Raw genomic sequence first — 15,289 nt, 5'->3', positions numbered from 1 at the left:
TTCCGTCTGTTGTCCATCCATCCATCTGTCCATCCATCCTTCCTTCCTTCCTTCCTTCCTTCCTTCCTTCCTTCCTTCCTTCCTTCCTTCCGTCTGTTGTCCATCCATCCATCTGTCCGTCCATCCATCCATCCATCCTTCCTTCCTTCCTTCCTTCCTTCCGTCTGTTGTCCATCCATCCATCTGTCCGTCCATCCATCCATCCATCCATCCATCCATCCTTCCTTCCTTCCTTCCTTCCTTCCTTCCTTCCGTCTGTTGTCCATCTGTCCGTCCGTCCATCCATCCTTCCTTCCTTCCTTCCTTCCTTCCTTCCTTCCTTCCTTTCTTTAAGTTAAATGCTTGGCCCTGTGTGTGCTATAACACGGAAAACTAAAAGACAAGCATTTTCTCTCCTTTTTTTTTATATGGGTATCTTCTATTGAAGTATTTTATTTCACTTTTCTAACAGCAATATAGAAACAAATAATCATAAAAAATAAAAGTATAAATTGTCCATCGATTATGTAATAGCACTTGGTATTGCTACAGGGAGTGGGTCTTGGACTCGGTCAGGCATTGTCAAGCCTGCCCAGGCCCTCCAGGCCTCTGCGATGGCTACTGAGCCCCTGAAGGCATCAGACACGACCACACACAGCAGCGTTGGTGGAGACTTCACGTTTTATGCCCGGGGATGCTTGGGGATGGCAGAGAGATGGATGGATGATGAGTACAACTGCAAACAGCACTGTACACATGTGGTGAGCCAGGAGGGTGGGATGGAGGTTAGGCCAATGTTGCTGCTGACTCAGAGATCCACAGAGGGACTTCACAAAGCTGAATGAATGTGGTTCGTTGTGTTCACCGTGGAAAGTAAGGAAGCCAGCCAACACTGGACGATGCTTAGAAAACATCGCTGTCCCCTCCACTTCTCATCCGGGGTCACCTCCTCATCCCATAATAAAGTTCTCTTAGGATAAACTGAGCAAAATAGCTCAGACATTTAACCTATCCCCAAACATGTGTCTTGATCTTAGTTTCCTCCCAGAGAATGAAGAAAGCAAGCAAACACTGGGTTACCTGAGCAACTAAATCACTCAGTTGCATCCAACTTAATTGGATTGACTATATTCAACTAAATCTTTCTGTTTTAGTTGAACCCAATGGTTTCGGTTACTGTAATGACTGATCTCTAAAAGAGAGAAAAACCTAATTTGGCATTTTTTTCAGAATATGGGATGGGCTCTCCTGCATGGGCTCAAGGATGTTTACGGTGTGTTCTCTGTCATGTGAGTGGGTGTGTGTGTGTGTGTAGGGCAGCCCAAGACCTCAAGGGCTCATCTGGAAGGAGGCTGGCAGGAAAGGAATGCCTCTTCAGGACTTGGCAGTGTTTGTGCCGAGCTCTGAGGAAGGACAGCAGTGCATGGTCCTCAGGCCTGCAGACTTCACTGCATGGAGCACGGCAGACAGTAGATCTCAGCTGTGTTGTTCTACCTACTTTGAAGGTAGCGTAGAACTTCTGGCTCTTTGAAATTATAAAAAAGAGACCAAGTTCTTTTCTGTCTACTAGAGATCCTTCATTTGCATTGTCCTACTCTCAGCCCACAAAAGAAAAGGAACCTCTCCCCTATGTGGGTCATGATGTGTGGGTGGACACAGGCCCCACTGAGATTACACAGGAAGAAGTCACAGTAGACAGAGCAGCCAGACGCCGTGCATAGACCATGGGACAGTGATTAGTGACACATGCCCTGTGGGGCCACTGTCCATGCCTTGCTCCATATTGACCCAAATGTTCTGAATTGCAATACTCTGGGAGATGTGGTGGGGGCTGAGGTGGAGAGTGGCGGGGTTGGCAGTGTGTGGGTTTGGCAAAGCATCAAGACCATCTTTGGGGTTCAAGTTCATTGACATGTGATCTACTAGGCATTATCAACAATGGTTTCACACATCAATATTCTACAGCCTAAAGAGCTGTGCAACCTGAGGGAAGTCCTTCTCCCCCAGGTTTCACTTTGCTCCTTTACTAATGAGAGGACTCGACTAGATGACATCAAAGGTCAGAAACACTTCTGATCTTAGGATTCGATCAGTCTGGCCGAGGAACTCCTGCCATGTGGCATGACCCCAGGTTGACCTCCCTAACCTGCTGGGGTCTTAACTTGCTGATCCTTAAGCCTGTTGTGAGGGATAAACTCTTAAAATCAAATCCTACACACTGTAGTTGACCTGCACAAGTGGCTTCCCTATTTGGACAAAACTCAGTTATTAACAAGTGAACAACACATCAGTAACAGTCTTATTGGATTAAAACTAGTTGTTTAGGTCAGGCACAAAATCTAAAAGGAGGCTCAGGATGGGCCTCTGGGCTCCCTCGATTGTCTTTCTGGAGAGGGCAGTAAGGTGACACCACCAGAATCCAATCAGGAGGCCCTGGTCACGCCCCTCCAGGAGAATTCAGTTATGGAAAATGCATTCAGGACCTGCCTGGTTCAGTCACCAGTGGTCTCCTAGGCTGTCACCCTGGGGTGTGGGTGGCAGTGAAGAGGCTCTTTGGAGATGCATGTGGCCAGGAGAGACAATGGGGACATCTGTGTTTGTTGCACCCAAGCTACGCTAGTGTCCCCATCACATGTCCCAGCACATGCCAGAATTGACAATTTACACAGCCTTGTAGTGCCAGGGTGGGAGACCGACAGCAGCCTGGGCCTCAGGCTCACAAAAGACTGGCTGCCAGCCATTGGGGCTGCATCTCCAAGTGCCCATTTGTCATGCCTTTTGATTTTCCTTTCCTAGTAGGTCCCTGTCAATGTTGCTGAGTCATGTACTTAGGGTGAATTTGAGACAATACTTAGAGGACAGCAACAGCACGTGAGACAGGCACATGTGACATATCTAATTTCCCCAAGGCCCTTGTGGGAGAGCCTTCTGCAAGAACGATAGCTTTGTGGGGTAGCCTCCCTTTGGGAATCCCAGTTCATAGCACCAGTGATTCCAGGAAACAGGAACGTGACCATGGAGGGATGGATTATGGTGGGAACCCAGGTCTCATTTAACATCTGGTTGGAGCGGCCCTTCTGCAGAGCTCTTTGGGAATTAAGCAAGAGCCAGTCACAGAGACACTGGCACCCACATGCAGGGCCCCTAGAAGAGCACCACTGAATAGGTCCTGGGGCCCTTGAGTCACCAGTCCCAGGGACCCCTGCCTCTGGGAGGCCCACTGGAGTCACTTGGCCTCAGCTTCCTCCAACACCCTCCAGCCCAAGCCCTCTGCTCCAGCCCCTCCGCCCAGTCTGAGGGCTCCTCAGCAGAGAGAGAACCTCCGAGAGTTGATGTTCATCTTGGTCACACCAATAAGCTTGAGTGGAGTGGAGAGGCTGAAGGAGGAGGCAAGAGGGGAGTCGCAGAAGAGGTCGGCCAGCTCGTCCCGCTCCTCCAGCTCGTAGGTGGCGTCATTGAGCATCCTCCTGTGGAGGCGGCAGGTGTGCTCGATTTTCAGCTTGTTGATGTCGCTGCGCAGGCGCATGAGCTGTCTGGCCAGCTGCTGGTCCTGCAGCCGCATCTCCGTCTGGAAGGGAGGGGGAGCAGGCAGGGTCAGCAGAGAGTGGCTCCAGAGTCCCTGACAGGCACAGACTGGTTAGCAGGACCCTGACTAATGTCTTAGATCATTAATTGGTCCGTCTAGAAATATGAGCACTTTCCCTGCTCAGGGAGGTGAAAAGACACAGAAAGCAAGGTGACAAATGAGGGTGTACTTGCAAAACAATACTTTGTGCTAGGCTAGTTGCTATATCTAAATCTTTCTGAAAGACATGCATATTAGTCCTGGCTTGAGGATACTTCCAGTGCCTTCTCCTTGTTTAGAGTTGCATTCAGATGAAGTAAGAGTATAAAGGAAAGCACAGGGTGACAGCTATCAAATTCAGGAGCATGGTTGCCTCTAGGTGGGAAGGAGGGACTGTGATTGGGAAAGGTATATGGGGGCTTTGACTGTGATGGCCATGTTTTCTTGCGCTGGGGAGTGTCATGTTGTTACATTACTCTTTAAACGTTTTAGAAAGCCTGAAATATTTCTTAGTAAAGCTTTGAAACAGCCAAACAAAAATTGGGTTCCTAGGTACTGGATGTTTTCTTATGAAACAGTTCTAAGCCCTTTGGGTCTATTAACATGCAACAGTTAACCGTCACTACAAGCTGTGAAGTGACGTCACCATCCCGCCGCTTATAGAGGAGGACGCAGAGGCACAGCCAGGGAATTAGCTGTGCCAGCTCACAAAGCTCATCCACAGCTGAGCTGGGCTGAGGAAACTGGACAGCTGGACTCCAGAGCCCAAATGACTGACAACTGAGTTCTGCTGCTGCTCAAGGACGAGCTGCAGTATGCTGTATGGAGCTAGCTGAGTGCTTAGTGACCTTGTAGAAGGTTCCTAACATATTTTTTTAATTATTATTATACTTTAAGTTCTAGGGTACATGTGCATAATGTGCAGGTTTGTTACATATGTATACTTGTGCCATGTTGGTGTGCTGCACCCATCAACTCGTCAGCACCCATCAATTCGTCATTTATATCAGGTATAACTCCCAATGCAATCCCTCCCCCCTCCCCCCCCATGATAGGCCCCGATGTGTGATGTTCCCCTTCCCGAGTCCAAGTGATGTCATTGTTCAGTTCCTAATATTTTTACTGACTTGATGTTTCCTACTGACGTGTAAACAAAAAATAAAATCCTAAGCCCCCCAACTGACTGAACAAGCCCCCTCTTAATCAAGAGGACCCCAGAGAAACCTGAAAACTGATTTCCCAGCCCTGATGGGATGGAGTTCAGACATGCTTTGTTATACCCACCTTGCTTTTGGAGTTTAGGCACAGCAGATTGGCATTAACATTGAAACAGAGCTCATAAGACTGACAACACAGACTCTTTGTGGCAATAAGATACCAAATTCCTGCCTCTGGTATAGCATCACATAACAGATAGCAAACCCTGAAGAAAATACAAATATTTTACCCCAAAATATATTTCTTTGACATATTTTGAAATGGCCCTGCAAAGCCATCTCTTGTGGGAGATATTTACATCTGTAGGGCATTTCCATTAATACAATCAAGCCTTCCCTTTCTAGGCCTTTCCAAGATCTAGGAGAGATTAAATAAGAGTTTGGCAATTTTAAGGTCTGAAAAGAGACTTTTACCATCTATTTTCTCTAAAGGCTTCTATCTGGAGGCTTCACCTACATAACAAGAACCTTGGCCTCCACAACCCTCCTTTGTCTTAAGCATTTCTTTCTACTGACTTCAAGTCTTTAGACAAAACTTAACTCTTTCAATCAACTGCCAATAAAAATATCTTTGAATCTACTTAAGACCTGTAAGCACCCCCACCCTCCAAGCACCTTCAAGATATCCCACCTGTTTAGGCTGAACCAATGTATACCTTCTGTGAATTGATTTATGTCTTTGCTTGTAACTCCTGTCTCTCTAAAATGTGTAAAAGCAAACTGTAACTGGACCACCTAGGTAGGGCAAGCTTTCTCAGGACCTCATGAGACTGTTCCCTGGCCCCTGGTCACTTATATTGGCTCAGAATAGACCTCTTTTTTACAGAGTGTTTTCTGTTAACAAAGAGATGTGATAATAATTTCTCACCTGGCTTCACACTCCCAGTTTCCCAAACCCACTGTCAACCAAAAGTGTCTGAGACCGGTATCAACAATTTAGAAAGTTTATTTTGCCAAGGTTAAGGACGCATGCCTGGGAGGCAGGTCTATAACTTTCCTCAAAGATGATTTTGAGGGCCTTAATATTTAAAGGGGAAGGAGTGAATATTGGGGGAAGAGGAATAAATTTTTTAAAGGTGTAGGTAGATAAGAGACAAACGATTGCATCCTTTTGGGTCTTTGATCAGCCTTTGGTTGATCAGTCTTTGATCCACCGAATACACAATTTACCTGTGTGTTTAGAGTAGAGGAAAAGTCACTTATGCCTAAGTCTGGCTCACTGAATCTGCATTTTTATAGAAGATAACAGAAACACAGGGCACGTGAAGCAATCAGATATTCATTCGTCTCAGGTGAGCAGAGGGATGACCGCGTTCTGGCCTTTGTCTCACACCTGAGAAGATCAGCTGTCAATTTCCTTTGCCAGGGTGAAATTCAACAGAACTGCTTTAGGGTACAGATCTAGGGGCCCAAAGGGAAGTTCCTTGTGGGTCATTTGTGAGGGAGGTATGTAGGTTTTATCTTTGCAGCTATCTTATTTAGAAATAAAATGGGAGGCAGCTTTGCCTGATGCAGCTCCCAGTTTGACTTTTCCCTTTGGCTTAGTGACTTTGGAGTCCTAAGATGTATTTTCCTCTCACACCATCCACATGTTTAAGCCTGATGGGCCTCACAGCCACTCCTGAGGTACCAGCAGGACAGTCTGGGTCCGTATTTTACCAGTCAGGATGCTAGCTGGAGCTCAGAGGGCTGGCTTCTCAGTTGTGACGTGGTACAAAGGGACTGGCTTAGTGCAGAGCACCTTCTGTAAGCAACACTTTGTCACTGAGATAGGTTGCCAACTGCTCCTACTTGACTCGAAATCTGAATCCTTCTCACTATTTCCTCTGTCTGTACTTGTAAGTGGTTATTGTTTAAGTATTTCTGTGACGTGCTGGACGTGCTCGGCAGTGCCATTTACCTAGTGCCTGGAGCCAAACCGATTTAGAAGAATGAGCCCTGAGATGCCCTGCAGTTATGCAAATGAAGGCAATGTTCTCACTTTCTCCCTGTTAGGTTTATAATAGAGCACATTGCTGGGTAGAAAAATGAAGTGACCTTGCCAGCGAGCATCTCTATGTTCTTTTTTTCTCTTTCTCTCATTTTTTATGCACTTGTACAGATCTCTTTTCTCCTGTTTTCATATATGAGAAAAATCAAGATAGAAAGTCTTACTTGGGAGTCAGCAAGGTATCTGATGGCAAAATTGGGATTAAAGTTCATAGCCACATTCATTAGTTTACTTTTCAATCCTTGGGCCTCAAGGATTGAATAAACTCAAATTTATTGCCAATTAGATTCTATTGATCTAGAATGGCACCAATTAATGATGATAGGGTGGCTGGTCATTTGTTTTTTTATGGTGTCCCTAACTGAGCCTGGAACTGAGCTAGGTGCTACCTAAACCCTTCTGAAGGAGATGGGGGTCAAACCTGCCTGAAAGATATTGTCTGCGAACACCCATTGCCTAAATACAGTCATCTGTCACTTCTCTTTGGAGTGTTCTGTAATTTGACAATAGATCTTTTTGAAAAACTAGGAACCCTATGGCTTAGATTTGAGCTATGGCCCCAGGAATTGCATCTTTGGTGTGAAAAGATCCTTTAAAGTCGGGGAATGTGGGGTGTGGCCAGGTGTCTAAGACTGTGAGACGCAGGCTGTGGTGGACACATCTCTGTGGGGCAGCAGGAAGGGGCTGTTTTTCTGTGGCTGACAGATCTGGTCAAAGGTCAGAGAACAATTTAGGCTTTAAGACCCATCAGAGGCAGCTAGAAAGAGGGCTGACGGTAAGGCCTGTGTCAGTTTCCATGGACTGGACAAAGGCCGCCTGGATGGCGTTGCCTTGCACGCCCCTGCTGTGCAGATGCATTCAATTCTGCGTAAGGGTGAAAAGAGAAAGCAAGCTGCAGCTTCAATAGGGATGGCGATTCCAGCCAGTCTCCCTGCTTGGGCCCTGAGAGAACATGAGGAGGGGGCTGGGAATCGCAACTTCCTCAGTGAGCTTTGGTTCTAAGTGCGTCTCATAGCGTGAGCATCTCGCTAGGATGCACTGTAGGTTCTAACATTTAGATGCTCACAATACACACTGTGTTGGGACCTCTGCACACAAATCAACAAATCCCTCTCCTGCCCTAAAGAACAGGGTTTGTTCCCGGGCTGCGGGAGCTCTGGCTGTGCTGCGCCCACGCTTGGCTGATCCCTGGGCCACACAGGCATTTTGCAAAGGTGACTTTGCACCTTAAACACTAACTTGAGCCCCGATTAAGAGGTCACTCTGCTGTAATTGAACCAAATCTGCACGAGTTCCCACAGCCTCTGAAGAAATCTGAGCAAAGTGTGCAGGGCTAAGAGCCTTAATTTGTTTCCAGAATTTTTTTCTAGTTGTGATAAAATCCATACAACATAGAAGTTATCATCTTAACCATTTTTAAGTGTACAGCTTGGTGGCAATTAAGTACACTCACGTTATTGCGCAACCTCCATCCGTCTCCAGAGCTCTTTTCATCTTTCCAAACAGAAACTGCACCCATCAAACACTAACTCCCCATTCCCCTCCTCCAGCCCCCGGCACCCACCCTTCTACTTTCTGTCTGTATAAATATGACTACTCTAAGAACCTCACAGAAGTAGAATCACACAGTATTCATCCTTTATGACTGGCTTATTTCGCTTAGCATAACGCCCTCTGGTTTCTGATTACTAAGAAGCTTTTTATAAATTAATCTTTTTAGAGATTTGCAATGAACATATGTCTTTGCTGGTCCTGTGTGGAGTTAGTCGGGAGGATGGCGGTTGCCAGGGAAGGCACAGAGGGCTGTGCCAGTTCAGGAGAGCAGGTCTGAGCCGGGGCTGGAGTCCCTCCTCCTGTTTTCCCGTCAAGCTCTGCCAAGGGGCCCCTTGGAGGCAGGGATGACAACACAGCCCTGGCTGTGGCCGCACACGTTTGACATAGATTGTTCCATCGCGTTTTCCCACAACTCTAGATGGCAGGTATGATTTCAGTCTGTCTTACAGACAAGGAAACTGTCTCAGCGAAGTTAAGGAACTGCTCAGGGTCAGCCAGCCTATGAATGGTGGCATCTGGACCACACTTGGGCCTGTCAGTACCCAGAGCGGGAGGACTCTCCTGGGCTCCTGTCTGCTCAGAGGTGAGCTGGGCCCAGGGGTGGCAGAAAAGGCACATCCACAGCCCTAGGTTAAAACCCAGGTTCAAGCTGAGCTCCACTCCTCACTCACTGCCACCTGGAACTTCTGTGTCCTCATCTGTAGAAAAGAGATAAGGCCTCTTCTCACCTCTTCCAAGGACAATGAGAATGAAATTTGACAACAAATAGCATGCCAGAAAATATGAACCATGCTGGCCAAATCAAAGGAAGAGGTGCTCCATCACTTAAGTCCTTTCTCTCCAGGCCACAGCACAGAACATGGAACCCAGCGAGGACCTCCCAGTTTTAAGCCCTCACTAAAGAGCCCGAGAAGCTGGCCAGGGTGGCTTAGCTCTCAGTGTGGGTTTCATGCCGTCCCTGGCAAAGGCTCTACCGTAGGATGTGCCGATTTCCAGTCCCTGCTCCCAGCGTGGCCTGGTGTCTGTCTGAGAACAAAAGCACTTGCTGAATTCTCAGAGGTGCAGCCTGTAATCCCAGCAACCCCATAATCAGGGCACAGAACTTGTTGAAAGGGAAGAGATGTCATTGGTCGGGGGCTGTCAGAGCACTGTGGTGACAGGGGGTCCCCACCAGGGTTGGAAGAAGTGAAGGGCGGCAGCCACACGTGGCCCCTTTGAAACAGCTGTGCTTGTGATCTGTGCTACAGATGTTTGGTTTTTTGAGGCAGACAAGAATACTCATTAAGATGTGAGCCACGGCACCTGGGTGAAGTGTTGAAATGTTCTAAAATTATATGTGATGATGGTTGCACAACGCTGAAAAGACTAAAAACCACTGAATTGTACACTTCAAATGGGTGAATTGTATGGTATGTAAAGTTTATCTCAATAAAGTCTTTTTGAAAACATTTTAAAGACCAATTAAAAAAGAGAGAGAGAGCGAGCCAGGTTGTTTCTCAAGGTAGAAGGCAAACCCCCGAGGGCAGGATTAACTCACTAAAGACAGTAATTAAAAGGCTCTGGAAGAGGACAGAGATTTCCTTACTTCTAAGCTTTACTTGGTGAGGGGAGGATGTGGCAAGGGGGCCGGAGGAGACGGGCAAGGAGGCCCTGGAAGAAGGGCCCAGAGAGGAAAAACGCAAGGGGAACGTCAGCTGAGGACATTCAGATCATAGAAAAGTCTAATGCATCAAGCCAGTGGTTTGCTGGGGGGTCTCTCTGTACCTGGAGATTTTCCTGGGGAGTCAGAAGAGCTGACTCCTACCTTGGAGCTGGGTGGAATAAAAAAAGCCGTAGGAAAGGTGTGGGAAACAGCATGGCAGGTCCTGGAAAGTTAAACAGAATTACCATATGACCTGGCAATGCCACTCCAGGTACACACCCCAAACAAAGGAAGGCAAAAGCTAGAGCCGGCATTTGTACATCCATGTTCACAATCATGAATAGGCAGAACCAACCCAGTGCCCTCCACGGATGAATGGATCCACGCAATGTGGTCTATCCATAAAGTGGAATATTATTCAGCCTTGAAAAGGAAGACAATTCTGGCACATGCTGTAATATGGATGAAGCTTGAGGACATTATGCTAAGTGAATCAGCCAGACACTAAAGGCCAAATACCGTAGGATTCCACTTAGAAGAGGTTCCTAGCGTAGTCCGATGCATAGTGATGGAAAGCAGGACAGTGGTGCCAGGGGCTAGGGAGAGGGGATGAGGAGTTAGTGTTTAGTGAGCACAGAGTTTCCATTTGGGAGGATGAAGTTCTGGAGATGGATGGTGGTGACAGCTGCATAGCAATGTGAATATACTTAGTGAACTGTACATATAAAATTGTTAAAATGGTACATTTTATATTATGCATATTTTACCACCATTTAAAAAAACAACAGTAGAGTCTGCAAATTTAGAGTGATCAGTTCAACCCAGTTTGCCCAGGACCTACCTGGTTCTAGCACTGAGAGTCCTGCATCCAGGGAACCTCCTTAGTCCTGGGCAGATAGAGATGGCTGGTCAGCCTGCCTGTAGCAAGCGTGGCTGCAGGCGCTGGGGAATGGGGGCCCAGCCTGGACGGTTGGAGGGTGGTCTCAGTGGTGCTGTCTCTAGCCCGAGTGGCAATGGAAGCTGACGAGACCCTGAAGAGTAGTCTGAGAGGTAGAAGGGCCTCTCTGTGGGGTTACTGGAGATGGAGGCCACAGAAGGAGGGTATTGGACCAATTGGCAAAAAAAAAAAAAAAAAAAAAAAAAAAAAAAAGTATTTTGTTGTTTGCCAAAGGCCTGAGATGCTGGCTGGGGTGACTCAACTCCCAGTGTAGGTTTCATGCTGTCCCTCGCAAAGGCTGTACTGTAGGATATGCATTTGGGAAAGGCAACATTTGTGTGGAATTTGCGTCCTTACTCAACATCCCCTGGCTGATCTGTGTTCACTTGCTTGGCCTGAGTGATTTCTGAGTGATTTCTTCACATTCAAGGGAAGCAAATACTTTTATTCTTAGTCGCCAATGAGATCTGCTCGAATACTTTCTCTGATCCCAGGGACTGATGTCTATGGGTCTAAAACCACCCAAAGATTTTAGGAATTAAAATATTAAAAAAGGGCATGTACTATCATCAGAGCGAAGAGGCAACCTACAGAATGGGAGAACATTTTGCAATCTATCCATCTGACAAAGGGCTAATATCCAGAATCTACAAATAACTTAAACAAATTTACAAGAAAAAAACAAACAACCCCATCAAGAAAAGGGCAAATGATATGAGCAGACACTTCTCAAAAGAAGATATTTATACAGCCAACGGACGCATGAAAAAATGCTCATCATCACTGGCCATTAGAGAAATGCAAATCAAAACCACAAGGAGATACCACCTCACACCACTTAGAATGGCGATCATTAAAAGTCAGGAAACAACAGATGCNCTGATCCCAGGGACTGATGTCTATGGGTCTAAAACCACCCAAAGATTTTAGGAATTAAAATATTAAAAAAGGGCATGTACTATCATCAGAGCGAAGAGGCAACCTACAGAATGGGAGAACATTTTTGCAATCTATCCATCTGACAAAGGGCTAATATCCAGAATCTACAAATAACTTAAACAAATTTACAAGAAAAAAACAAACAACCCCATCAAGAAAAGGGCAAATGATATGAGCAGACACTTCTCAAAAGAAGATATTTATACAGCCAACGGACGCATGAAAAAATGCTCATCATCACTGGCCATTAGAGAAATGCAAATCAAAACCACAAGGAGATACCACCTCACACCACTTAGAATGGCGATCATTAAAAAGTCAGGAAACAACAGATGCTGGAGAGGATGTGGAGAAATAGGAACGCTTTTACACTGTTGGGAGTGCAAATTAGTTCAATCATTGTAGAAGACAGTATGGTGATTCCTCAAGGATCTAGAAGTGGAAATACCATTTGACCCTGCAATCCCATTACTGGGCATACACCCAAAGGATTATAAATCATTCTATGATAAAGACACATGCACACGTATGTTCATTGTGGCACTATTTACAATAGCAAAGACTTGGAACCAACCCAAACATCCATCAATGATAGACTGGATTAAGAAAATGTGGCACACAGACACCATGGAATACTATGCAGCCATAAAAAAACGATGAGTTCATGTCCTTTGCAGGGACTTGGATGAAGCTGGAAACCGTCATTCTCAACCAACTATCACAAGATCAGAAAACCAAACACCGCATGTTCTCGCTCATAAGTGGGAGTTGAACAACAAGAACATACGGACACAGGGAGGGGAACATCACACACCAGGGCCTATTGGAAGGTAGTGGGCTAGGGGAGGGATAGCATTAGGAGAAATACCTAATGTAGGTAACGGGTTGATGGATGCAACAAACCACCATGGCATGTGTATACCTATGTAACAAACCTGCACATTCTGCACATGTAATCCAGAACTTAAAGTATGATAAATAAAATAAATAAAAAATAAAAAAAGATATGTAATTGTCAGACCATTGGGAGCACAAGCAGCAACTCTATGAAGGCATTACCTTTAACCCACCATGGTTTCTGCTTCCTAAAATAAAGGCAATGCACAGACCGCCAGACAGATCCTCCCCTTTCCAACAAAAGTCTTACCTGAAGCCCTATTAATAATTTGCCTTTTTTCTGTCATCTAATGCTTCCATTCTCTGAAGAATGTGGCTGTGTGCACTTTGGCTTATGGAACCCTCTGTTCTTTTAGTTTGGTGAAATAAGGGCTGTGATGGCAGCAAATCTGAAAGCACGTTTGGGGCAGAGATTTCTGGATGCATCTTTAAAGCTGGCTTGAGAGAAATCCCAGTGCACAGGGGCCAGCCAGAGGCGAGAGAGTGCTGTCCTGGACAGCATGGTAATTAGCCCAGAGCTGGGCAGCAGACAGAAACCCAAGTGGCGAAGGGCATTTTGTCTGGTCCCTTCGTCTCGGGCTCTTATCTCTCCTATCCCAGCCTAATAGCTACAATTAGTCTCTGATGCATGCTGAAAAGAGGCTGCGTGTAAAATCCAGGCTGTTTTGCCAGCTGTATGTGCAGGCCCAGAACATGTTCCACTGTCCCACGATTTGGGAATGAGACTTACAGTTCTTGAACCCTGGAAACAATTTGTGTAATCACTTTCCTTATCTTATTTAACTTCACCTGCAGGTCTGCCTTATTATTTTCATCAGTGTTGTGTAGGAGAATCCACTTAGAAGCCTGGGTAAAATTGTATTACATGATGTCGGGTTTGGTCCCTGAGAGAGTCAGATTAACGCTGGCAGGAAAGAAAGCAGGAGTGCCCTTCAAGTGCGCCACTGAAGGGCAACCGGAGGTTCCGGGGAAATGTGAAGAAAGAAACGCAAACACCCCGAGGAACCAGGCTGGTCTTGTGAATTCATTTCCAGGGGAAGGCTGGAGCTTGTTTCGCAGAGCTCTCGATTCTGGGAGGCTGCAGCCCAGCGGGAGGGAGCTGGAGCTGACTCTCCCGGCGAGTGGAGGCCGCACGCACGCTCTGCAGCCTGGGGCCTGCAGGGCGGGGACTCTGAGCCCGGCTGGTCCTGGGTTCTCTTTCGGGCCCCTGGCCAGGGGCTGTGGGTGGGAGGGGGACAGGTGCAATGGCTCTTGTCACTGGGCTGACTCAGCAAGCAGGAAGGAGACAGCAAGACGACTCCATCTGAGCCAGTCCTCCAGGGATCCTCCCTGCCAGGGGCTCCTGTGCCCCCTGGGGAATCCTGAGTCTAGTAGGAGGGAGAGACGACAGCCCCAGAGCTGGGCAGAGAGCAGGAGGCTCTTTGGGCCCTGCCGAGGACTCCACAGCAAGAGCCAAGCTCTACCCCTGTGATGAGGCCTTTGATTTTTCAAACTTGGAAGATGTGGGCCAAACTACACCTTCCAGGGTGAGGCTGGCCTTTGGGAAGCACAGTGGTGCATTCTGAAGAGCCCGTGATCTGCCGCTAGGAGCTCTGGGTTCCAGTCCTAGTGCAGCCTCTGATGACATGAGGGACTCTGGACAGGTGGCATGTGCCCTTCACAGAGAGAGGATGGTGATCACCTCCCTCCCCTCCCATCAGATTGTATCTTGGAAGTGAGGGGGTTCTGGAAGCTGTACACCCAAGGAAGGCATTATGTGCCCAAGAGAGAGCAGGAGAGATGTGACTGCTGCTGGCTGGGTGATGATAGGCCCAGATCAGTGTCACTGGCACCCACCCCTGCACCTGGGTCCCCTGCACCTCAGCTCCCAGCATCTGGGACTCCTCTCTGCCTGCCTCCCCCTCGCTCAATCTGTCTCCACTCAAGAGGCTGATGGGCAGGTCTCCCCGCTTCTTCAAACCTTTCAAAGTATCATGGGACCCTCCTGTTCCCTTGACCTCTCCAGCCTCCTCTCTCCCACCCTGATGCCCTTGCCCCCACAGGGCAGCCACAGTGGGCTCTGTCCCCTCTCCTGTGGTCCCTTCTCCACCTGTCACCCTTCAGGACCAGCTCAGCCTTTGTCCCCCTCCCTGCAGAGGGGATGACAGCCCCATAGGCGCCTCCTACCACTGCCCCTCCATGCAGCCTCCACCATGGCACCTACGTGTGGGCATCGGTTTCATTTTTTATCATGTGTCTCCCATTAGATGACAAAACACCAGAGATAGAGACTGTGTTTTCCAGGGGCCACCACAGTGCCTGGGGCATGCTCTGGTGCTCAACAGCCATTTGTTAGATGAATGAATCAATGAATCATTCCATTACTTAAATTTCCCCAGAGCCAAGTCTTGATTTTCCACACGCCATTACCCAGTACCTGTCTCCATGGCTGGGACAGTCCTAGAGAAATCACTCCTCCCTCTGCTACCCGGGCTGACCGCTACCCTCTGGGATCTCCTGCTGCCCCCAGGCCTATGGAGAGGCAGCCAGTAGAAAGGACAGAGGAGCAGCCCCTGGTTCAAAGTCCTCC

General features: G+C 47.5%; 1 protein-coding gene across 3 annotated transcripts in view; it reads right to left on the bottom strand.

Moving 5' to 3' along the window:
• Positions 1-386: 386 nt before the first annotated feature.
• FAM167A (family with sequence similarity 167 member A) overlaps positions 387-15,289 on the bottom strand; it is a 46,406-nt gene continuing 31,503 nt past the window's right edge. For all 3 annotated transcript variants that reach the window (XM_017883710.1, XM_017883708.1, XM_017883709.1), the window contains one exon: positions 387-3,547. In XM_017883710.1, the coding sequence (XP_017739199.1) occupies positions 3,284-3,547 (264 nt within the window). In that variant the 3' untranslated portion in view covers positions 387-3,283. The remainder of the gene's footprint in view (positions 3,548-15,289) is intronic.

This window comes from Rhinopithecus bieti, unplaced genomic scaffold (assembly GCF_001698545.2).
Source record: "Rhinopithecus bieti isolate Rb0 unplaced genomic scaffold, ASM169854v2 scaffold_13857, whole genome shotgun sequence".
NCBI lineage: Eukaryota > Metazoa > Chordata > Mammalia > Primates > Cercopithecidae > Rhinopithecus > Rhinopithecus bieti.
Note: the sequence above shows the minus strand (reverse complement) of the source record. Positions and strands in the feature narration are given on the sequence as shown.